The sequence below is a fragment of the Phyllosticta citriasiana genome (assembly GCF_038021145.1).
Source record: "Phyllosticta citriasiana strain CBS 120426 chromosome Unknown IWZ02scaffold_27, whole genome shotgun sequence".
Taxonomy (NCBI): Eukaryota; Fungi; Ascomycota; class Dothideomycetes; order Botryosphaeriales; family Phyllostictaceae; genus Phyllosticta; species Phyllosticta citriasiana.
In genome coordinates, this window is record NW_027117304.1 from 42,090 (window position 1) to 65,394 (window position 23,305).

The window sequence follows — 23,305 nt, forward strand, 5'->3', positions numbered from 1 at the left end:
TAGTACAAAAAAGGAAAGGAAAGAAAAAGCGGACGACAAAAAGATGATGGGATTTTCCTTTTCTCCATCTGCCTGTCGCGTGTTGCATTGCGTGTTGCATTGCGTGTTGCATTGCGTGTTGCATTGCGCTTCTGTTATCCTGCCCTCTCTCACATCGTCCATGCGGTCTCTCGTCTGACGTCTTCTCTGCGTCGTTCATGTTGTTAAGTGTTGGGGTACAGCGCACATAGTCAGTCAGTCCCATCGCTGACGCTCATCAGGTCAGCTACCTAACCTGCCAGCCAGCCAGCCAGCCAGTCAGCCAACTGAGCAGGCAACAAATGAGCAGATGTCGGACGGATAAGCATGTATAGGCGCACGACACGGTCAGAACATGCAGTCGAGTGTCAAAAGCACCGCTACGGCCACACCAACAATGTAACATATGGCAAGAAGCCGCAGCAGGGAGGGAGGCAGGTCTCGTAGGTATATTAGCTAGTCAGTTTAGTCAGTCGATTGGGCAGGCAATTGGGCAGGCAGGCAGGCAGGCAGGCAAGTCGACAGGTAGAATGGTACATCAACGTTGTTGACACATGACAGACAGATTTCTCTCTTATCCAGACGGGCCGGAAAGACGGACGGACGAGTCAGCGCGAGGAGGAAGAAGAAGAAGACGAAGAGAAAGGGAAAACGAAGGGGAAAAGAATTGAGAAAGAGAGAGAGACTGCCAATATGACTAACCCACCCATTCACTCCCCCTCCCGATAAACCAACCGATGCTCAAACGCCCACGCAAAAACCCTGTCCCAATTCCTACACAAATGCGTCGCGCCCATGCCATCGATGTGTCCCTGCGGCACGAGCACAGGCTCAAACGTCACATCCGCACTACACATGATACTCTGCCGAATATAATCAATGCAATGATCGCGATGCATGACAGGGTCCTGATCGTCGTTTCTAAACTCGTCGACCATGGCGCCAGGGTAGAACGCTTGTCGGATGTAGTCGAGGCAGTGCAGTTGGTGGAAGACGCTGAGGCCGTAGGCGCGGTGCGTCGAGGGGTGGTGTTTGGAGGGTTGCGCCCAGGGGAGGTTGCGTTGGTGGGTGCGCGCGATTTCGACGAGGCCGTCGCCGGGCGGTCGGAGGGCGGACCAGAGCGCGTTCGAGGCGGCGGTGGGTGTGCCGTTGGCGTAGGCGTGGTAGGCTTGGAAGGTTGTCGGCGTATCGAAGAGGACTGCCGTGGGGGTTAGCTGTGCATGTATGCATGTGTGTAGGTTTCAGGGATGCGAGGGCAACACGTCGTCGACCAACTACTACTACAACAACAAGAAACTCGGGGATTTGGAACAACTTACGCTCCTTGTCGAACCCTACCGGCGCGCGCGCCTCGTCGCCGCCATACCGCCCGCCCCGACGCGCGACGCCATTCGCATGCCCCCACATCAGCAGGCTGACGACAAAAAGCAGCAAGTTGGCCGCCGTCAGCGCCGCCGCCGGGCTGCGCCACCAGGGCCGCTTCTTGCGCCTCCTCACGATGCCTTCTCCGCCCGCGTATCCCTTACCCTCTTCCTCTTCCTGTTGGTCCTCGCCAACGCGCATGTATCCCTTCCATCCGCGCACGCCGGGGATGCCGAGCTTGCTGACGCGCCGCACGAAGCCGCCGAATAGCGGGCGCCCGCTGGGTTCCTGAGGCCCTGCTTGCGAGTGGTGTGGTTTTTCGCTGCGGTTATTGTTGTTGTGGTGCTGGTGCTGTGAGGGCGTTGCTGTAGCGCTGCTGCTGCTGCTGCTGCTGCCGCTTCCATTGACGTCACCCATGGCGTTGTGTCCCTCCTCTTCTTCTTCGGCTTGGGAGAAGGGCGAGTAGCGTGTCGTTGGTGACCAAGGCGACGGCGGGAGGGATGAGCTCTTGCGTCTGCCGCTGCCGCCGCTGCCGACGGCGCTGGTGCCGATGCTGGGTCTTTTGGCGTGTTGGGTGAACATCTCTTTGGAATAATTGCTTGATTTTGTCGTCTTCCTTCTGTATGGACTTGCCACGCTCCTGGGTTGATGTTCTCGTGGTTGTGGCTGTGATCTTTGCGTCCTTCAGCTCCGAGGCAGGATACGGACGACCGATGGCAAACGACGGCGAGCTGTGTGGGCAGAAAGATGGATGTGCGAAGAGAAGAGAAGAGCAAAAAGTGGAAGAAGAAGAAGATAATGAGAGGAACCGCGCGTTTCAATATCGCCTGCTTTCACAACGAGAAGAGACGCAATCCCGTCACTCACTTCTTCTCTTCCATAATAGGCCCTTTCACCAGGCGCTCTGCCAACTCCGCGTCCCGCGCAGGGCAACACATTCGATTGATTCGACCTGCGCAACAGCGGCGAAGTTTGCCACGGCGCCGCCAATAGCCTCATTGTGCGCCGGTCATCCCTTTGTCTGCGCAGAGGACGGTGCTCGCTTATGGATGTCAATAGAGCCGCGGTGTGGTTTGGCGAGCGGAGTTTTCTTTGTTGATCCACGCGCTAACATCCTAGGTGAGGAAATTTGCGTTGGTGCCATAGCGAATGGTCGTTGGTTGAGCTACTGCTATGGTGACAGGACAACACGTCGTGAGGTGTACAGTCAGTGCAGCGAAAAGGAGCTGCTGGATTTCCCCAAGTGAGCATGAAGAAGTCTAGAATGAGACAACAGCCGCCAAGTCTTTCCGTCTTTCTGAAGATCTCATGAATAAGAAAAGGAGGCGAGACTACGAAGTACAAGTCTGAGAAATAATACTGTCTCGGCTAAGTTGCAGCAATGACGGACCTGCATCAACCTACCAAATGTAAGCATGGCGCTCGCCTATACCAAGCCATCTTCTCTTTTTGCAGGAGACAACCAAAATGGCACTTGGCACCGATACCGGTTACATGGCTTTGGGCGGTATTCGACAACGAATGCAAGTGTCCCACGTGTGAGCCTGCAACAAAGAAGCCCACAAAAATCTGGTGAGTAGGTCCAGCACAGACGGTACAAACAGATGTAAAGATCGAGCGTAGGAGCAACGGCCAGTAAGATGAGGTAGGTGGTGAAAGAGAGGATGGAAGGTTATCCGAGCAGATGAATGCATGCCAGTTCTCGTACCACATGCATGTATGGAGTAAGGAGAAGGCAGGGGGCAGCAGACGATGCGAGCTTCTGAACAACAAAGGGCATGGGCTTCGTTGCTGGGCTTGGATTGACATCTTGGCTCTGGTGGTACATACCTGACTGTCTTGCAGAAACGGCTCAAAGTCTGGCCCTGCTGAGACAGTTGTCTCGGCGGATTCTGCAACTATGTTTGACAGGTGTTGGCAATTTTCCCTTGGTTGGTTCGTCGAGCTCCATGGCGGAGTGCCTTGGGACAACCCGTGGAATAAGCAAAGAGAAGAACGAGCCGCCAGAATACCTTCTGTACGTCCCTAGCGCGTCTGATCGCCGTAGCAAAGGAAAGGCTCCACCTTGATGGTCATCTTTCTTTTTTTGGGGCTGGCCAGGGCTACCCACCATGATCTCACACGTGGCCGGGCGCACCGGGGCTTGCGCCAGCAAAGGCGCACCAGGGGCGGGACGGGGAAGAGCGGTAGGCACGTGTTGATGATGGTAATAGTTATGATAGGTTGACGCTTGAGACTTCAGCTGCGGCGTCGAGCAGATTGCTGTGAGACTCGAGCGCGTGGCTCTTGCAGGCTGACGGCACGGCTGGCCGCTCCCCGATAGGAGTTGGATGGGACGGACGGGTGTTGCTTATGGCTCTCTGCGAAGGGGGTTTGTCCCGATTGGTGGAAGGTTCAAGGGGGCCAACGGGTTCGTACAGGGTTGGTGGTAAGGGTCTCTGGCATGGCCGGGGGCTTGAGACTGATGATTGCTTTTTGGATGTGATTGATAGATTAGCCCCGCGGCGGGTGGAACTGTTTCCCAAAAAGACGTGAGCGTGGCGGAGGAACGTGACACAGCATCGACGCCCTCTCTGGCCAGCAGAGCACCAGGCAAAAAGGAGAGGTTCAAATATGTATGTGTGGGGCTGGCCTGGACAGCACGGCCCGGGGTGGATCGGAAGGGCGTGAGGGGAAAGACGTGTACGACGGAGCGATGGTGTGGTGGTGGTGGGGCTGACGGGACAGGTTCTGGCGAGCTTCTAGAAGGCTTTCCGGGATGACGAGCAGATGGACCCCGGAGCGGGTTGCTTTTTGCCATGTGGTATGCCGGCGCATGCAGCATCTCTTCGTATTGTGGCAGTGGTGCGAAGATGGCGGCCATGTGTGGGTTGTAATTAGTGACGATCTGGCGTCATTATTCTGGGTCTGGTGGTAGGGCCGACTGATGGACTGGCGAGGGGATGGAGATGGAGATTAGACACAGTTTCCGGCCGGCGGCGGACGCCAGAGAACGAGGGACAGAGCAAGACGAAAGCTTGATGGCAGAAGGGGTTGGAGGTATTGGTTGGTGGTGTGTTTGACGCAAAAGGCGGCTGACTCGGGGGCGTCGATTCTCCAGCTCCACCGCAGTCCAGCTCGGTCCCCGCACGTGGGACACCCGGCGACTTGCTGCCGTGGTGGGAAAACAGTACAACATGGACGCCATTGAGTCGTGATAGGAGAGAGAGAGAGAGAGAGAGAGAGATGGATCATGCTCTGCTCTCCTTTTTAATCGTCTTCAACTTCAGCACTCACTTGGCGCCCGCGTCGCCCGCGTCGCCCTCGTCCGAACCCCTGCAGCCCTCTCCACACGTACCCAGCACTGAGCTGGTACTGTACCGTAGACCCACGAGCCAATGCGCCTATAACCAAACCAACTATCCCTACCCGCTCCCGTCCTCATCCCAAAACACCATCGCTCGACGCTTTCCTCCCTCGCCTCCCACGTCGACCCCACGCCCCCGACGACCTCGAATTCAACCTCGACCCTCACCCCCCTCGCCAAGGGCCCCGACGCCCCTCCTCGAATGCGTCGCCAGTCTACCCCCCGCTCATGATTCCTGCCCCGACTGTGACGCCGTTTCAATGGGCAATTCCAGCGGGAAGCCGGTAGTCTTTACAGACGAGGGTCCGTTTTTCCTCGTGCCCGTCTGCCACCGCGAGCTGACCCTGACCTCGTCCAGTCAACCTGAACCACTTCCGACTCCTTCGCGTCGTCGGCAAAGGCGCCTTTGGCAAGGTCCGCATTGTCGAGCGCAAAGACACGGGCCTGACGTTTGCCCTCAAGTACATTCGGAAGGATGAGGGTTAGTTGGCCTGCATTCGTGCATCCCTGGCAAAAAAAAAAAAAAAAAAAAAAAAAAAAAACTGACGCCGTGTAACACCAGTGGTGCGCTCAGAAAGCGTGCGCAACATTATACGGGAGCGGCGGATGCTCGAGCATCTCAACCATCCCTTCCTTTGTAACCTGCGCTACAGCTTCCAGGACATTGAGTACCTGTGCGTCGTCTCATCCGAGCCCGTGGCTCGCCCGCCTCGCTAACCCACACCCCGCAGGTACATAGTAGTCGACTTGATGAACGGCGGTGACCTCCGCTTTCACATTTCCCGCAAGACCTTTACCGAAGACGCCGTCCGCTTCTGGGTCGCCGAGCTGGGCTGCGCCCTGCGCTACATTCACAAGCAAGGAGTTGTCCATAGGGACGTCAAACCAGACAATGTCCTCCTAGACTCCGAAGGCCATGTCCATCTTGCCGACTTTGTAAGCTGACCTTTTTTCCCTCCGTGGCTGCAAGCTGACTTGGTAGAACGTCGCCTCCGACTTCACTCCTTCGAAACCCCTGACCAGCAAGTCAGGAACGCTGGCATATCTTGCCCCAGAGGTCTACGAGGGCAAGGGCTATTCGTGCGAAGTCGACTGGTGGTCGCTCGGTGTCCTCTTTTACGAATGTATATACAACAAGGTACGGGTCACGCCTCACGTCCATGTGTGGAGCTAATTGTTTAGCAGAGGCCATTCGAGGCGCGGTCCCACGATGAGCTCTCCAACAAGATCCAAAAGGCTGACGTGCCATATCCCGTAACGAATCCCCCCGTCTCCATGCCATGTTTACACGCCATCAGCTCGCTGTTGGAGCGAGACAGAAGAAAGCGAATCGGAGCCGCTGGCTTTGAGACATTTACAGACAATCCCTTTTTCCGGGCAATCGACTTTGTAGCGTTAGAACGCAAAGAGGTGGAGCCCGTCTTTACCCCGTCGAGCGACAAGACCAACTTTGACGCCACATATGATTTGGAGGAGCTGCTGCTGGAGGAAGCCCCGCTCGAGGCTCGGGCAAGACGGCAAAAGCCCCGTGAGGCTCTCAAGGAAGACGCGACTGAGCAGGAGATTCGGGCAGAGGAGCTACACAAGATGATTGAGACCTTGTTTGAGCCCTTCAACTACACGACCGTGTCGGCCGAGCGAGCGCCGCTAAACAAGGACGCGGGAACGCCCACGTCGACTTCGGAAACCCCTGGATCGACCGAGCTTCCACGGCCAGCATCGTCGCGGGCTTGTGGTGAGGAGACGGGAGGACACAAGCTGGTGCATACGCTCACGAACCCGGGCGGCCACCACAGCAGCAACCGCTCGCCATTGCAGCCCTCGTCAAGATCAACGACACAATCTCCCAATGGATCGCCGCCGCTACCTTCGCACCTCATCGCCACGAGCGCACCGCAACAACTACCCCCTCAACTGCACGACGACTACTTTGACAAGCCGCCGCACATCCCACCAACCACGCCGCCCTCTTTCGCCCGCCACGTCCTCCCAGCCAACCCGTCAAAACAACGCGGCAGCACGCGCAGCACGAGCATGGGCGGCGGCGTGCAAGTGGTGCTCAACGAGACGGGGTCGTGGGCCGACATGGCCAACGCGCTGTCGCCCAAGTCGATGCACAACAACACGTCGCCGACGAGCAACAATGGCGGCGCGGTGACGGAGACGGCCGACGCGGCGGGCAACCCGCAGCACCAGCGGCCGTCGGGCATGCTGGGCTTTTTGAGCCGTAAAAAGGGCCGGGACCGCAGTCCAAAGGCCAAGGAGAGGGGCGTGCTCGGGAAGGAGGGTGCTAGAGTCATCATCAGCCAGGGATGAATAAGAAAAATCTTGATCACCATTTGGGAGTGAAAATGCTTGTCGTGGACGACGTCTTGGTAGGGCGCTAGAGCTGCTTCGAGAGCAGTGGCAAGAAGCAGTCGGGAGCGAGCTCTGGGCAAGGGCGCGCACGCCTTTTGACGACGAACGGCCGGCCAGGCCAGGTCACGACGAAAGGACGTGTTTTTTGCTCTTTTTGAATTTCCTCTTTTCATTATATCCTCTCTTGTATTCCCAATTCTTTTTTTTTTTTTTTTTTTTTCTGCAATCGATCCATCCATCGATCCATTCCGTTGGTCTGACTGCTCCACAACTTTCTTTCAGTTGTCACCACCACCACCTTTGCCTACTCTTCTCTTGGCCACGCAGCAGCACTAGCAGCACGCACGCACCTTTTTACCGAATTGCTGCTTTTTTTTTTTTTTTTTTATTATTATTGGGGGGGGGGGGCGCGCTTGCTTGCCTACTTGCCTATTCACCCTACCTACCCACCAACCAACCAACCACGTAGTACCTGTAGTCTGGACTTACGGACGTACGTTTGTTACTTGTTACTTGACGCGAGCCAGTCAGCGAGCGAGCGAGCGATCGAGCAGGCGAAGTCAAGAGGCCTTCTTTTTCGTTCCCCTTTTCTTTTCGACCTTGATTGGATTTTCTTCTTCTTGTTCGTTTGTGTTGTCTTTTTGGGGGGGGAGGTGGCGTTTAGGAAGGCTACATGAGCTGGATGATGGAAGGAAGTAGGTGCGTGAGTGCGTGAGTGAGTGAGTGTGCAACCACCTCAAATAGCAGCAGTGGCGGCGGCGGCGGCGGTGGATGGATGGATGGACGTGAGCAGATTCGATTGACTCGACTTGACGCGACACAATCCAATCGAACAACAAAAACCCTGAGCTGAGGCGGATGGGCGGATGGGATAAGGGAAAGAAAGAAAGAAAGGAAGGAAGAAAGAACGAACGAGCGAATGAATGGCGGAGATGTTTTTTTTTTTTTGGGGGGGGGGGGTTTCAAAAAAAAAAAAAAAAACACGGACAGATGGACAGACAGACACAGACAGACACAGACAGACAGACAGACAGACGAGCGATGGAGACTGGCTGGAGTGAGACAGAGGGATGAATTTTTGAATGGATGGGATGGAAGGGAGGAAGGAAGGGAAAAAATTCATATTGAATGTTGTCCGGCAGACAGTGGTAGTCCCGTCCCGTCCCTCCCCTTTTTGCTGTCGAATGTCGTATGTGGTCTACTCCCATTGTCATCCATCAATCCATCCGTTTCCTCAGCGCCGAGCAAGTGAGCAAGCGAGCAAGCAATGCCATTAACCATGTCAGTCATGGTTTCGATATAGAATCAATCGATATGTGGCAAGCCAAGCCAAGCCAGACCAATCCCCCACTCGTCCTCCTCGCACTTGCACTCGAGGGGGATAAAAAAAAGAGGATTTTTTTTTTAAAAAAAAAAAAAAAAAAGCATGATGACCCAGCCCAGCCCAGTCCAGTGAAGCTAATCCATCCATTCATTCAGTGAGTCAGTCACTCGAAACCCCCCTGCCTCACTCACTACTCTCAAGACACCGACGACACCAGAAACGACAGTGCAAACAGAAACAAAGCACCATGATGATAAAACGACCCACGACCCCAAAAGGGGTAAAAAGGGGGAGGGAAGAAGGAGGGCAAAGGGGAATGGAAGAGAGGGAGAAAGGGGAAAGAAGAAAACAAAATCAAATCTCCTCCATGGTGCCGGCCGGCTCGTCATCCTCGCCCGACTCGTAGCTGCCGACGGAGCTCATTTCGTCTTCCTCGTCCGAGTCGTCTTCTGCCTCGTCGGCCGACTCTTTGGACGCGTATTTGAGGACGTAGTCTAGCGCGCAACGAGTACAGGGTCAGCGTTTTACGACCAAAGCCCAAACCTCCTTCCTCTGCTCTCCAAGGTTGATCCCAAAGATTGAAAGACGCAGTGAGCGACACGACGTACCCCTGACTTTAGCATTGTAGCTCTTCTCCTCGCGCATGAGCAGGGCGGCGGCCTCGCCGTTGAGCGGGTCGGTCGGGTTGGGGTAGCGCAGCAGCTGCGGCAAAAAGACCTCGAAGATGTTGATGAGCTCGTACATTGGCGACCACTGCTGGTTGATGACGTCGAGGCACACGCTGCCCGACAGCTCGTCGATGTTTGGGTGGAAGATTTTGTTGGTGAAGCCGATCGACGGCGACTTGTACGGGTATTGATCGGGGAGCTCGACGTGGATGTTCCAGTGCCCGCCAGCGAAGGGTGCTTTTTGTCGCGTCGCTTGTCAGTTTTGTTCTTTTGCTCTCTTTCCTGATGGTGTTGTCTTGGCGGACTTGTGCGTGGTGAGGAAGGAATGCGGGCAGGCAGGCAGGCAGGCAGGCAGGCTATGACGTACTCTCTTCTGGGCCCTTGAAGCGCACGTAGAATTCTTGCCTAAGCATTCCAATCAATCAGCCGCTGTCCGCGCCCTTGGCCGCCACGTGGTGGTAATGGATGCGACGCACACTGCGCACTTGTTAGCCATGACTCTTGTTCCCCCGGCGGACATGTTCCTCACTATTGTCACCCACGAGCGTGACTTCCCAGTCGCTCATCAACCTGCAGTACGCCGTCAGTCAGTCGGTCCATCAACGCTGCCGGCAGCAGCCACTCCGTCTCGCGTCGCGTCGTGTCGACGTGCGGCGGGTATACGGGTGGATGGTGGTGGTAGTGGCGAGTCGACGTACAGCCTGAGAAGCTCGTTAGCAAAGCCATGCACCGTGCTGGACGGACAACGACGTACTTCATGACCTGGTGCGCCGCGCCCAAGGAGGTCCTTGGTCAGCCGTCTGCATCTTCTTTTTCTCTCTCTTCGTTTCCGCAGGAGCAAAGATCAAGCACCACTCACATCAGACTCGATCCTCCGCTTGGGGCTGCTCATTGTGCCAGATGTGTAGTTGGGTCGTGGTTCGTAGATGTGCGGGGAACGAGGTGGAGGCGCGGTGGTGGTGGTGGTGGTGGTGGTGGTGGTGGTGGTCGTTGAGGTGGCGTTGGGGTGAGGTGAGGGCTCGCAGCAGTACAAGTGAGAGGTGTCACTAGTGAAGCGGTAGTGTTTGAATATGCAGCGAGCAGCAAGCTGGCAGGCAGACAGGCGGATGGAAGGACGGATGGCGCAAGATAAGCTGGGTCCGGTCGTGGTCAAACAAGGTAGCAGGTGACTAAGGTGCTGTGCTGGGCCGGTCCGATACCGCGGGGAGCGTGATCACAGTGCCTGTCCGGAACGGGATGGAGAGGGAGTGTGGGCTTTGTGCGGGTCGAGGGGAGTATGAGGTAGCGTGGGTGGGCGGGGTGCGGTGTTTCGTCGAGAGTTGGCGTCGTGGTCGTTGGTTGGAAGGGCAAGGAGAGGTGGTCGAGCAGTGGACATGTGCTGCTGCTGCTGCTGCTGCTGCTGCTACTCACAGGTCATGATGAGGTGACGGACGGGCGCCAACAACGGCAGGGCAGCGCAGCGCAGCGCGTCAAGCCGCATCGGGCTCGAACAGGACGTGGCGGCCTCGATCCAGGGGCATTGAATGCATCTAGAAATAGTCGTCTTGAAGCTGCAACTTGATGTATCTTTGCAGCACCACTGACTCGCCGTGTTGCCCCAGGTGGTGGAACCCGACCTATCGATAACGGCCGTCTCCAAGGTGTCGCGCGGTGCCGTGCAGGCGTGACCTCATCGCTCTCACACCTCACATCTGCTGCTGCTAAGTACTGTACTGTACTGTACTGTACTGTACTGTACTGTACAATCGTGATACGGATCAGTTCAGGAACCACCGGCAACCTCGGCGAATCTCAAAGACAAGACAAAGCATATCAACCATCAAAGGCACTGCCGCGGGCCAGGCACAGCCGGAACCCAAGCCGACGTGCGCCAATCCAGCCAAAGCAGTCTGGACAGTGGCAGTCCGGGCGCAGGCGGGCCGAGGGAACACCAGAGGGGAGCCCCTCTCACCTTCGCTCCGTCTCACCCTTCAGCTTCACTCGTACTCCGGCCTGCGCAGCAGAAAACATCACGAACGACCTGTCCCTAATAAAAACGCCCGCGCCCTCAGCAATCCTCGCCATGGCTCCTTTTCCTCTTCTGCTTCATCAATCCATGCCCTGATCTCATCACTTTCTTTAAATTTTTTTTTGCTCGCCGTCTTGCATCGCAGCCATGTCGCGTGCCATCATCAACTTGTCGACCCTCTCGCGCCTCTCGCGCCGTTGCTCTCTGCGCGCCGCCGACCCTTTGCGTCCTTCGCGACCCGTCGCTGCGCCCTTTGTCCCCGCCGCCGTCCACCACGCCCGTCACAGCTCGCACTCGCCCCTGGGCGCTGCGCCCGCCAATGCGCGCAAAAAGGTGACGCTCAACACGCTGCAGGCCCTGTACCGGCGCAACGAGCCCATCACCATGATCACCGCCTACGACTTCCCCTCGGCCCATGTCGCCGACCATGCGGGCGTCGACATGGTGCTTGTCGGCGACAGTCTGGCCATGGTCACGCTGGGCATGGAGGACACGAGCGAGATCACCCTCGAGGAGATGATTGTGCATTGCCGCAGCGTCGCCCGCGCCACAAAGTCTGCCTTTACTGCATGTCTTTCTTTCCTTTTACCCCGTCGAAGGCTCCTTCTGACACGCTCGCTCCCAGATTGGCGACCTGCCCATGGGATCCTACGAAATCGCCCCCTCGCAAGCCCTCGAGACGGCCATTCGCATGGTCAAAGAAGGCCGCATGCAAGGCATCAAGCTCGAAGGCGGCATCGAAATGGCTCCGACGGTCGAGAAAATCACCCGCGCCGGCATCCCCGTCATCGCCCACATCGGCCTGACGCCGCAGCGCCAAAACAGCCTGGGCGGCTTCCGCGTGCAGGGCAAGACGACGGCCGGCGCTCTCAAGGTGCTGCAAGACGCCCTCGCTGTCCAGGAGGCCGGCGCCTTTGCCATCCTGCTCGAAGCCGTGCCCGCCGAAATCGCCGCCCTCATCACCAAAAGGCTGCACATCCCGACGATTGGCATTGGCGCGGGCAACGGGTGTTCGGGCCAGGTGCTCGTGCAGGTCGACATGCTGGGCAACTTCCCCCCCGGCAGGTTCCTGCCCAAATTTGTCAAGCAGTACGGCAACGTTTGGGCCGAGAGCATGCGCGCCATATCCGAGTACCGCGACGAGGTCAAGTCGCGGGCGTATCCGGCGCCAGAGCACACGTACCCCATTCCCAAGGAGGAGCTGGCCGAGTTTGAGCGCGTTCTGGAAGAGAGGGGCAAAAAGTGAAGGAAGGGACTGTGATTGTTGCTGCTGCTTGAATACCCCCTTCCGTCTCGCATCTGGGTTCTTTTTGCATCTGTGGCGCTGGAAGAGCATTATTAGTTTGTACGATAGACGGCGCGGACTGTCACGCGACACGATATTCACGACTTACCTACTTTTAAAACATGACCATCTATCCACACGTGCGTCCACATCATCCAAAGGCCGGCGTGATGGAATACGCAACCACGAGCTCGTCCTTGGTCTTGAAGCACTGCAGCATCCGTCAGCAAACCATCCATCCATCCATCCATCCATCCAGCAACAAACAAAACTCACCCTCCACAAATTCCCCACGCCCTCGTCCAACCCCGGCGCAAAGACGGAATTGACGTAGCAAAAGACGCTCGCGCTATCCTGCACGCCCAACCGCCGCCGCAGGAAGCGCACCACCGTCTCAAACCGCGACGACGCCGACACCTTGGCCACGGGCTGCCGCAGCAGCGGCGCCGCGCCGACGGGCCGGAAGCGCACCGTCACTGTTATTACGTTATGTCAGTTGCGTGGCGTGGCGTGGCAATGGAATGTATGGAAAAGAGAAGAGAAGAGGAGGGAAGGGAAGAAAGGAGAGGGAAGGAGCGAAATGAAAGGATAGGAAAGGATAGATAGGAGGGATAGGAAGGATAAGAGAGGAACAAGACACACACGCACCTTTCTCCACCCTCGCGCCCTCGGGCCCCAGCGCCGCTTTCTCGAGCGCTCCGCGCGCGTCGCGGGGTAGCTGCGCCAGCACGACCGACGCGGCCATGGTCATCGGCATGTCGGTGTCGTCGGCGGCCGGCGACGGCAAAGAAGATCCGCCCGTCGTCGTCGTGACGTGCGGGCTAGCGGCTGGATTTGGATTTGGATTGGCGGTGGTGGCGGTAGCAGCAGGTAGGAGTTGGGATTGTTGGAGGAGGAGGAGGAGGTCGTCGTTGTCGTCGTGCTCTGGGTTGTTTGGGTCTGGTTCTTGTTCAAGTTGATCTTGGGGTTCTGGGGTTGCTTGCTCTTGATCGCGTGGGTGGTGCTGTTGATGCTGGCTGCTGCTCGGACTGTGCCGTGGGGAAAAGGCGCCGGGTGGGGCGGGCGACATGGTGGTGGGCGGCTGATAATCAGATTGAAATGGAGTGAAAGAAAATTGTCGTGAAGCTGTGTTGATTGAGTTGCGAGCGAGGCGGTTGTGAAGATGCGCCGCAAGAGGTAGATAGGTGTGTAGATGGATAGTGGGGCGATGAGTTTCGAAGTCGCAAAGCGCCAGACCTAACGCCGCAGCAGCAGCTCTGGAAATTGGCAGTGATGTGGAAAGGCTGGATAGGTCAGACAGGCACGTTGCGTTATAGTGTGCAGTCAACGTTCAACAAGTTAGATGGAGATAGGTCGTAGATATTCAGTTCAGACGAGATGCAGCCCAGCTCCAGTCAGACACCTCAGCCAATCACGCCCCTCGCTGGCCGCAGCCGAACATGACCCGTCGTCCTCCGCGCCGCCGGGGCGCGCTGCAACTTCATCCATCCTACCTACCAACCGATCTAACTCACCACCCACAAACACCACAACCGCCGCGCCAATCGCATCCTCCTCCCTCCCTTATCTTCTCTCCGTGTAGCTGGCAGCGCGCTCACATACTCGTCGTCCACCACACCACACCACACCACACCACACAACACAACACCGACACTCCCTCGCGCCAACATGGCCGGCAAAAAGCGTACGCTTCCTCGCTCTCCCCTACTATACCTCCTTCTCCCCACCCCGTTCACCAATTCAATTAAACGCTGGCTGACACAAACGCGCGCAAAAAGAAAAATCCCGCATGATTTCCGTCCGCCTCGTGTCCATGGCCATGACGGGCTTCTACCGCACTTTCGTGCGCCCGCGCACGAAGCGTCCGTTGAGCTTTATCAAGTATGATCCGGTCGGTAAGTTTGCGTCTACCCGCCCATCCTTGTTGATTTAAGGGGGAGGTATGGAGGGGAGGGATGGTTGGAGGGAGGAAGGGAAAGGAAAGGAAAGGAAAGGAAAGGAATTGGGACAGTGGGGCTGATAGATAGTAGTTCGCCGACACGTCCTCTTCCTCGAGCAGAAGCGCGGCAGCGGGAACCGGTAATGTACCTACCTACCGTCCTGCTGCTGCTCCACCCACCGTCCGTCCGTCCGTCCGTTCGTCCAACCATCTGTTTCTCCGTCTCCCTGTTCATTCGTTCGTTTATTCGCCAATTCGCTGCACCCGACCAACCCGACCAATCCAAGCCGACAACGCACAGCACAACGCAACGCAATGACCCAAACCCTCAACCTCATCCCCTTTTCCTCGCGCGCGCGATGACGGCGACGGCACTGGCTAGCACCCAACCGACGGCAAACGGGGTCAGATTGTGGCGAATGGGATGGGGGATGTGAGAGGAGGTTGTAGTAGATGGATTGCAAACGGCAGATGGCGGACGGCTCGAGCAGGTCAGTGGTGGTGGTGTGATGGAACGAAACGCAGGGAATGAATCGATTTGGATCAGAGCAAGCAAGGAAGCAAGGAAGCAAGGACGGAAGGAAGACGTGGCAAAAAGAACGAAAGAAAGATGATGGATGGATGGGCGGATGGATGGGCGCGGCGGCAAGACGAGGACATCAAAAAGAGAGAGCTGGGCTGTTTGGGTTGAAAGCATGGTCTATGTTGTGGTATGAGAAGGGGAGAGGAGGAGCGGAGGAAAGAATCGGAGAGGAAGGAGAAAGATAGCTGGAGAGACAGCAGCACTGTTTGGCCGTGCATGTGTACAAGGCGTTTGTAGTGGGATGTTTGGGGATTTTATTTACTACCTACCTACCTACCTACCTACCTTCCACTCCTCCCTACTCAAAAGCAGAGAGAAAAGCATGGGCGGGAAAAAAAAAAGATTATTCAAAAAAGGAAAGATGTATGGCAAGAAGAAGCACATCGAGAAGAGTGGAGCAAGGTTTCATGTAACTATGTGCTTGGAGCGACCTACCCAGCTACCTACCTACCCCAGAACGACTGACTGCTAACCTTTGTTGTCAAGATGTGCATGCAGGCCAGAGCAAGAAATAGACAGGCAAAAAAAAAGAAAAAAGAAAAAAAAAAGCCATCAAGATTTTTTCGTCAGGAGCAACATTCGCAATGCATTCGGAACACTGGTTGTCTCTCTCTCGCAGGCCACCTCCGGTAAAGTTTGAAAAGATGCCAGAGTAAAAATGCAATCGCGGTATCCCATTCACCCATTCTATTCTCCTTCATTCCGGCGCATGTAGGCATCCATGCAAACAACCGAAGCTCTGTCTGCAGCGAGCAAAGTAAAAGACGATGGCGATAAAACTCCGATTTCTTCAACTCGTCGTCAATCCTTCATCGAGAGCAACATGGAGCAAAATATTAAGACGTCGACGTAAAGGATGCGCAGTTCGACTTCGAAGCAATGTGGTGGTTGTGTCAGTCCGGTCAAGTAATTGAATCACCTCCTCGTCTCTTGGGAGAAACGGTCATTCATCTGAGCTGCAAGAGGACAGACAAGTTAGTAAGCATGCACACTTCACACGGCTGGAAAGACTTACAAGAAGCTGACCTGCGTCTCCTGGACAAGACCGTCTGAGACGGTCCAGTCATCGAAGCGTTGCGGCCATGCGAGGACTTCATGCGAGATCTGGGTGTGGAAAGCCTCTGCGACTGGGACTGCGTTTGAGACTGAGTCTCTGACACGTGCGTGGACTGGGACAAGGGCCTCGCGCGACTGTTGCCCTGGGCTCGCGACTCTTGCGTGTCTTGGCTGTTAGTGAGGCTAACAATCTCCAGCGTCTTGCTCTTCTTCCGAGTTGCGAGGTCGGTAGAGGTCTGGGATGCCGGGCGCTTCGACGGCCTCGGAGACTGGCTTCCGGAAGATGCAGCATGAGAGACATAGGTCTTGGCGATGGCTTGACTTGTCTTATCAGGGGTGCTTTGGTCCTCGTCTTCTCCATTGACCGAAGGCGTGTAGCGAGACCCTGAAAGTCGAGTTCTGATAGGAATCGGCGTGCTGTCACTTAACGGCACACTAAGACGCACTCCTGTGTTGGCCCTGGAGCGAGGCCTGCCTTCCTGGAACGCAACAGTCTTGCTCACTCTCGGAGTACAAGGGGGATCAGCCACCTTGTCAATCAGGGACAATTCCTTGCCATTGGATTCTCCGAAGAAGTCATGAAACTCAGAGTGCGAGGAGGTCACTCTGTCCGACTGCGATTGTCCAATTTGTTCATCCGGGGCTTGTGAGATGACTCCAGCAGTCTTTTCGGTTTCGTTCTGGTTCGCTTTCCAATTCGTGGGAAATGTCGCGGGAATCACTTGAGTTCCATTTTGGTCGTAGAAGTCGTCATTGGTCTCATCTTCGACAAACGCATTGGCATCGGTTCCAGGAACGAGCACTTCCTGCGACTCATCAAAGAAATTCAAGTCCAGCTCGAAAGCCGGCTGAGAGTTGACTTGTCCTTGGGAGTGTGGCAGTGTCGAGGGAGCCGACATTGGGACATGAGATCGCTCAACATTCACGATCGAGTGAGTCGAGCGATCAGCCGCTTTGCGCAACCTTCTATCTGGGGAATTCTTCGAAACCGGAGATGGCGTACCAACCATCAGGCAGTGGCGGAGCTTCTTGTTCTCTTCCTCCAGATACCGGTTCCTGTCCAGATGCATATAGAGCTCGACCTGAAGTTGCTCTTGTTCTATTTCAAACTTTGCTTTGGCACTTCTCCACTCTTGCTCGACTTCGAATTGCTTCTTGATCCAGGTATCTTCCCCCTCCGCGATGCCTCGTTCAACCAAATCTCTTGCACTCTCGTCTGCCTCTCTCAATTGCTTGAGAAGCGCTCTTTCCGTCTCTGCGGCCTCTAGGATCTGTCCCTCCAGCTCTTCGAATTCTTCAAGTCCCTTCGCAGAAACGGTGGCTTTTTGCAGGGCCTCCTTGGTCTTTTCCAGCTCGGATTGAATCTCTTGTCGGCCTCTCTCCGCAGTGAGGACCTTTTCATGATAAGTCTGCAGCTCATTCTGATGCTCGCCTGCTTGGGAGCGCAGAGTGGCAAGTTCAGCGGAAGAGGTGCTTTGCTCAATCCTCAGGCTTCTAGTCTTGAATTCCTGGGTCCTGAGCTGTCGACGGAGCTCATTGTTTTCGTCTTCCAGCCTCTTGACAAGGGAGTTCGGTCCGGATGACTCTTCCAGCTCTCCTTCGGCATGCTGTGCTTTTTCTTTAACCTCGCGAAGCATGTTTTCGTATTTGGCACGTTGCTGCTGCTGAATCGACTGTGCGTCCCGGGAGAGCTGAGCTCTTTGGTCTTTCAACTTCTTCTCGTACTGTGACACTTGTTAGCCATTTCCTCCCACAAGCTTGCGATGTCTTACCTCGACCTTGAGCTTTTCATTGCTGGACAGAGAAGCTTGTTTCTGGACAGGTCAGCATGGAACGGCAACACAGAGACAGCCACATACCTCCAAGTCCACAATCCTCGCCTGCAACCCCTTCTCGGTTCTCGCTCGAGACTCAAGTTCACCCTGCTTCAACTGGATTTCGGCACGGATTGCATCCAATTCGGCTTGTCGACGCGTCTGGCTCGACTCGAGCTCGCTCAGTCTCTGACACTCCTGTGTAGATTGCTGAAGAGTCATTTCACTACTCGAGTGTGCTTGTAGTTGTCTCTCGACATCCGCTGCCTTCTGCTGGATCCCGGAAATGCGCTCCGTCAGAGCAGCATTCTCTTTGCGCAACTCGGTGCATTGGTCTTGCAGTTCCTGCTGGGATGAAAGTTCCTTGCGTGTTGCCTTGATCTCGGTGGTGAAATGCTCCTTCAAGAACGAGACTTCTTCTTTGAATTCCCGTGCCTCCTTGCCAGACACCTCGATACTGCATTCGACCCTGTGATTGTCAGCATTGATCATATTCAGGCTGTGGAATATATCTCACTTTTCAGTCAGTCGATCCAAATATGTGGATGCCTTTGTCAGGTCGTGAGGTAGGCCTCTGGCAGATGTTTGGATCTGTCGTACACCTTTCAGAATCTCACGAGTGTCCTGCTCCAACTGATGATCTTTCTGAAGAATATCGAGTTGTGAGCGAATTTCATCGATGCCATTCTGTAGTGGCAGACAAGATTGTTCCAGCATGGCGGCCATTTTGCCCTTTCTCCGAGCAGCCCCAAGTTGCTTTTCGAGACTTGTTATAGCATCTTTTTGGTCGGCCAGCATGCGGGTTTTGGCAGCCGCCTGAGTCTCAATATCTTTCTTGGCCTTTTCAACGGCTTCAAGAGCCTTGAAAGCCTTTTGAAGCTCAGCCTTATGGCCTTTGACTCTCGTGTCTAGGTCATCCCTCTCACTGCTAATCTGCGTGAGTTGAGAAAGTGCTTCTTGCAGTTGTGAGTGGTCCCTTTCCCGTTCGGCAATGTGCTTCTTTTCACATTGGGCCAATGTCACGCTGTAAAGTTCCGCGCTCTTTCGGACTATGGTGAATTTTAACAAGTCAAATACTTCTTCTGGGTCTGGGAGTGGACCCTGTGGCACTTGCTTTGGCGGCCCACTTGGCTGACTTCGTCGACAAGACGACGGATTGATTGGTTTACGATTTGAACTTGGCTTCGTCACTCTGTATCGGCCATAGTCTGGATGTTTTGGGTAGCCCATCTTTGCTGTGGTGTTTCCGTTCATTCCCTTGGAGCCTTGCAATGAGGATCGGACATGGCTTGCACTTCGAGGTCGTCCCTCCACAAATGTATTCGGTGGATGATGAGCTGGTTTCTTCAAGGTCGCAACGAGTTGAGTCGGTCCATATTCGTCCGCGACGGCAGCGGGAGTACCCCTGACTCCGGTCTGGTCGTCAATCGTGCTGACATCTTGTTCTGTATTTGCATGCATGTGTGAAGGGCCAGGAGAAGTTTCGTCTTCACCTTCATCCTCGGGAATGGTCGACAAAGCCTTGGTCGGCCTGTGCAGTTGAGCTGCACTGTCATGTCTCACTACTAGGGCGTGGATCGAGTCGTTGCGAATATTTGGACGAGCAGATTGTGTTTGCAAGGGGGCGTGAGGTGTTGCGGGCAACGGCGAGTTTGGAAAAGCATCTGCAGTTCCGATGGCTGGTGGAGGAGGTTTCGAGGCAACATCATTCAGGGGCTCACGATGGGCAAGTTCATCGACGGTCGCGTCAGATGGGTTGATATTCTTGTGGCCCTCCGTCTCTTTCTGGGGGACTTCCGGCTGGGGTTGGAGAACTTCGTGCTCAATGGACCGATCACCCGTCTTGGGCTCAACGTTAATGTCTTGAGTAGAGGGGAATTCTGCAAGGTGAGTGTCAGCAACCACCGAGGGTATGTAGTTCAGAGCATACATCCCTGGCCTACTGGCAGCAGCATCTGCAGTCGTGGGCTGAGCCGTGTCTTGAGCAGCATCACGTCCAGATTGACGTCGTGTGCCGACCAAGTCGAGAGGCTGATGCTTGGCGCGGGTGAATTGAAAGCCTGAAGCAGGATCTTTACCCGAGGATTTCGGTCGCTGAAGGAAGCGATTCTGCTGCAGAGGTTCATCTATATCGTCAACCTGAGCCATGGTGCATGTCTCGTGCAACGCGGCTCAGTGAAGGCGACGAGAAGAGCTCGTGTAGAGACGAATAATTGATGGCAGGGAGGTGGGAGGCTGGGAGTGAGCTGAATCAAAGGTGAGAGGAGATGAAGAAAGCAGCGAGAGAGGGAAGGCTGAGGTTTTGAAGTGTGCGTGGCGAAAACTGACGGGTGCTGAACAGGCAGGTGCCGCCCCAAAAGGGCAATCGCGATGGGGAGGTAGTCGTGCCTCGACCTCATCCAGCTGCCAGCGACCCAGTGTGTTCTCCGCCCAGCGACTCGCATCATCAAAGAAGAGACCTAGGTGCGAGGGCAATTGAAACCGGAAAAATTCCGGTGGTGAGACAGAAGACCTCACGGTTGATGCACTCGAACTTTGTGAAGAGTTCAAAGTAAGCCATGGCAGTGGAGCAACACATCCGAAGCAACGTTGAAAATCTTTTAGCTGCAAGCGATCAACACCATATTCAAGTGCTGTGGGTTGCAAAGACTGCAAAATACTGCGATGGTGTTGCGGAGCAGACATTGGCAAAAAAGCCAGCCATCCATGCCAGCCCCCGAACGGACCAAAGCCGCACGCAACGCCATCACTCGACAACTTGTTGAAGTCGCGCCACAAAGCAATCAACATCGACCGCCTGTCCACTGTTCGTGAAAATAAAGTTTAAGCTCCCGTCTTACCCCTGTTAACATACCCCAGACAAGGCGTCCCGGCTGCGCCCTTCTGAAAACAAGGGTACATGTGGGCGTGACCCCAGTACGTGGGCCTGATGACGCCTGGTGATGATGTTGTTGTTAACACTGACGACGGGCGTGCGATATGTGGTCAAGTAGGAAACGCCACCGTCGCAGATGTGGTATTCCATGTGAAGCACGTTTCAAAAGCCGGCGGCGGTCAGGCTGGCTGCGTTCTTTGATTCGCAGTCATGCTCATGGGTTGCAGAGACGGATTTTGGTAGATTGATGTATATGGCATATGTAGAAGTGGCAAAGAAAAAAACAGTGTGTTGGTCGAATGCGAGTAAGTGTGAGGGAGAGTATCTGGCTTGTGGGGTATAAGAAACGTAACTCGTCAAATCGAAGGGTGAAAAAAGGTTTCGCGAAGCGAGTCGCGAAGCGAAAAAAAAAAAAAAAAAAAAAAAAAAGTGATAAAAAGGAAGGCGGTGGTGCTCGGGTGGTATAATCGATTCCTCCACACGAGGAAACAAGGTTCTCGATTCTTCTCTTCTCGCTTTCCCTCCTCCACGACACAAAAAGGGATCCCTGCGACGGCCCATCCCGCTCCCGCGTCGTCCTGGAAGGGACCGCGGACGGGATGACCCCCGCTGGGACTAGCATCTTGACTGACCTCAACTCTTTCGCTCCACCTTTGCTCGATTACACTCCCGCGCACGTCGACTTCGCGACCAACCCCCATTTCGAAAAAAAACGACAACAACCCGACTTGCGCTTGTGGTGACGACGCTGAGCATGCGCGACAATCACACGAAGCGCGTGTCGTCTGGCACGACATGCCCAACATGCGTTAGCCACTGGGCGCCCGCCACGGCCTCTCGACCATTAAAAGTTAAATAATAAGGTGGACGAGAGACAAGAGCCCGCCTGTCTGACTCTGACGACTGACAATTGCGCCACGTCTGAATGGACAGCGAACAAGACGAAAAAACCAACGCCGTCGCCTGAACGCGTGTCGCTCAAAGTGCGGGTTGGAAGAAGGACGACGACGAATGAAACAACAGGTAGAGACGAAATATAGCAGCAAAAAGCAACAAAGCCTCTTCATTCATGACCGTATAGCAAAAATGACGACGAGGATAGCCAAGACCAAGACAGTGGCCGGGGTTGCTCAGAGCACAAAGAAGCCGGCAGCGGCAGCCATGGCGGCCACGGCGGCACCGCTGATTTGCAGAGCGCTGGCGGCGCCAGTAGGAGCCGGGCTGGAAGAAGCGGTGCCAGCAGCAGCAACGTTGACAGCGCCCGTGGCGCCGGCGGTCTGAGAGGCCTTGGACAGAGTGCCGTTGACGCCCTGGGTCGAGTTTGCGAAGACGGAGAGGGTGGGGAAGCTGGAGACGGGCGTGGCGACGGCGGCGATCTGAACGTTGACGGGAGTCGGCGTGACGACGGGGACGAGCTCGGTCGACGTCTCCAGCTCAGTGCTGCTGTAGTGCGTCTCGGTGATGACGTGGAGGACGGTGCGGGTGCTGGTGGTGGTCGAGAAGCTGGTGGTAACAGAGTCGGCGCCAGCCAGGTTGAGAAATTGAGCAGCACCGAGGCTGGGGAGGGCGGCCAAAGCGGCGGCGGAGAAGTAGGAGGTGGCCTTCATCATGTAATGATGGGTTGTTTTTCGAAATATTTTCCGAGAGGATGAGCGAGGTGACGCAAGTGGTGGTGAGGATTGCGGTCGCGAATTGGGTGTAAAAGAGTGACTGGACTGCAAAGGCAACGTGTGGATTTGGTAGAGAGCGACGGAGTCGAGGCGAAACGGCCGTCGGGTGGAGCGAGGGACAGGGTCATTTTATCGTTGTGTGGCAGCCGAAATTGCGCGCAAGCGCCCTCGACACACGACCCAAACAGGAAACACACGATCCGTGCCATTGGCCGCCGCGTGTGGGGAGCGCGGGTCTGCCCGGCGCATGGCCTGCATTGGGCAAACGGGATGAAATTGCCAATCCTACAACCAGCTGCTGGACTCTGCTCTGGACCACCGGTAGGAGGGTAGGTAGGTAGGTAGGTAGGTAGGTAGGTCGATTTGTCTCTGCACGCGCCATCCATCGGGACCGTGGGTGCTGTGCGACTGTTGGACAACAGCCATGACCTGACGGCCGTCTCTCGTGTCGCAACGTAGCATTCGAATTCGACTGTCATCCAACCGACCGTCGCATATTGCTCGCTTCCATGGGCTTTCCTCTTGTCGCCCCTTTCCGCCGACGAGGAAAAGGGACCAGGACCAGCAGCATTGACAGCAAAGTGGGACTCTTCTTGGCAAAAGAGAGTAGCGCCGAGAGTCTCCTTCTGTCGCCTCGATTGTGCCTGCGTCCAAGTTCGTATCTGCGCACGTGGAGCCCGGCGCCGCATTCATGTCTCACGACGGCGTCGCGTTTCGCCTCTGCGGGCGGCGCGAAGGGAGAAAAAGCACAGTTGCCATTTGGTTTGAAACACGATGTTGGGTGGCATTGGCGCTGGCGGATCCCCCGCAAGCCTGGAGGTGATGCAGTCGTTGGCGGCTGTGGCGCGTCGTGTTTGTTGTTTTGGTTGCTGCAGGTGAGATCGGCCGGTCCCGAGTCAGCCTCAGCCTTGTTGGACGCCTCGAAAGGGGGAATCAATCCACGGCCACAACAACAACAACAACACCACCACCAACACCACCACCACCACCATCTCTCTC

The 23,305-nt window shown here is 55.6% G+C and overlaps 9 protein-coding genes across 9 annotated transcripts; 3 read left to right on the plus strand and 6 right to left on the minus strand.

Moving 5' to 3' along the window:
• Nucleotides 1-447: 447 nt before the first annotated feature.
• IWZ02DRAFT_466417 (uncharacterized protein) lies at nucleotides 448-1,778 on the minus strand. Its single transcript, XM_066768501.1, has 2 exons — nucleotides 1,338-1,778; nucleotides 448-1,216 (listed from the first exon to the last, which is right to left on the minus strand). The coding sequence occupies exons 1-2, from the start codon at nucleotides 1,579-1,581 to the stop codon at nucleotides 729-731; spliced, it is 732 nt and encodes a 243-aa protein (XP_066617413.1). The 5' UTR covers nucleotides 1,582-1,778; the 3' UTR covers nucleotides 448-728.
• Nucleotides 1,779-3,730: 1,952 nt separating this feature from the next.
• Nucleotides 3,731-4,243, minus strand: IWZ02DRAFT_437956 (uncharacterized protein; the record flags this gene model as incomplete). Its single annotated transcript, XM_066766680.1, has 1 exon — nucleotides 3,731-4,243. The coding sequence occupies one exon, from the start codon at nucleotides 4,241-4,243 to the stop codon at nucleotides 3,731-3,733; it is 513 nt and encodes a 170-aa protein (XP_066617414.1).
• Nucleotides 4,244-4,752: 509 nt separating this feature from the next.
• IWZ02DRAFT_466424 (kinase-like domain-containing protein) lies at nucleotides 4,753-7,485 on the plus strand. Its single transcript, XM_066768502.1, has 6 exons — nucleotides 4,753-5,029; nucleotides 5,085-5,207; nucleotides 5,289-5,400; nucleotides 5,458-5,662; nucleotides 5,709-5,864; nucleotides 5,912-7,485. Exons 1-6 carry the CDS (start codon nucleotides 4,987-4,989, stop codon nucleotides 7,040-7,042), a joined length of 1,770 nt encoding a protein of 589 aa, XP_066617415.1. The 5' UTR covers nucleotides 4,753-4,986; the 3' UTR covers nucleotides 7,043-7,485.
• Nucleotides 7,486-8,762: 1,277 nt separating this feature from the next.
• Nucleotides 8,763-9,968, minus strand: IWZ02DRAFT_387400 (ubiquitin-conjugating enzyme/RWD-like protein; the record flags this gene model as incomplete). The annotated part of the gene is made up of 6 exons (XM_066765536.1): nucleotides 8,763-8,902; nucleotides 9,017-9,313; nucleotides 9,444-9,476; nucleotides 9,606-9,646; nucleotides 9,771-9,838; nucleotides 9,936-9,968. The coding sequence occupies 6 exons, from the start codon at nucleotides 9,966-9,968 to the stop codon at nucleotides 8,763-8,765; spliced, it is 612 nt and encodes a 203-aa protein (XP_066617416.1).
• Nucleotides 9,969-11,231: 1,263 nt separating this feature from the next.
• On the plus strand, nucleotides 11,232-12,330 carry IWZ02DRAFT_437958 (3-methyl-2-oxobutanoate hydroxymethyltransferase; the record flags this gene model as incomplete). Its single annotated transcript, XM_066766681.1, has 2 exons — nucleotides 11,232-11,606; nucleotides 11,710-12,330. 2 exons carry the CDS (start codon nucleotides 11,232-11,234, stop codon nucleotides 12,328-12,330), a joined length of 996 nt encoding a protein of 331 aa, XP_066617417.1.
• A 38-nt stretch (nucleotides 12,331-12,368) lies between these two features.
• On the minus strand, nucleotides 12,369-13,574 carry IWZ02DRAFT_165575 (putative autophagy protein Apg12). The gene is made up of 4 exons (XM_066762131.1): nucleotides 13,018-13,574; nucleotides 12,646-12,845; nucleotides 12,483-12,580; nucleotides 12,369-12,400 (listed from the first exon to the last, which is right to left on the minus strand). Exons 1-3 carry the CDS (start codon nucleotides 13,436-13,438, stop codon nucleotides 12,521-12,523), a joined length of 681 nt encoding a protein of 226 aa, XP_066617418.1. The 5' UTR covers nucleotides 13,439-13,574; the 3' UTR covers nucleotides 12,369-12,400; nucleotides 12,483-12,520.
• A 584-nt stretch (nucleotides 13,575-14,158) lies between these two features.
• IWZ02DRAFT_387425 (mitochondrial 54S ribosomal protein bL33m) lies at nucleotides 14,159-14,452 on the plus strand (the record flags this gene model as incomplete). Its single annotated transcript, XM_066765540.1, has 2 exons — nucleotides 14,159-14,264; nucleotides 14,397-14,452. 2 exons carry the CDS (start codon nucleotides 14,159-14,161, stop codon nucleotides 14,450-14,452), a joined length of 162 nt encoding a protein of 53 aa, XP_066617419.1.
• A 960-nt stretch (nucleotides 14,453-15,412) lies between these two features.
• Nucleotides 15,413-17,041, minus strand: IWZ02DRAFT_466446 (uncharacterized protein). Its single transcript, XM_066768503.1, has 2 exons — nucleotides 15,907-17,041; nucleotides 15,413-15,847 (listed from the first exon to the last, which is right to left on the minus strand). Exons 1-2 carry the CDS (start codon nucleotides 17,015-17,017, stop codon nucleotides 15,807-15,809), a joined length of 1,152 nt encoding a protein of 383 aa, XP_066617420.1. The 5' UTR covers nucleotides 17,018-17,041; the 3' UTR covers nucleotides 15,413-15,806.
• Nucleotides 17,042-21,766: 4,725 nt separating this feature from the next.
• Nucleotides 21,767-22,243, minus strand: IWZ02DRAFT_437961 (uncharacterized protein; the record flags this gene model as incomplete). Its single annotated transcript, XM_066766683.1, has 1 exon — nucleotides 21,767-22,243. One exon carries the CDS (start codon nucleotides 22,241-22,243, stop codon nucleotides 21,767-21,769), a length of 477 nt encoding a protein of 158 aa, XP_066617421.1.
• Nucleotides 22,244-23,305: the final 1,062 nt, after the last annotated feature.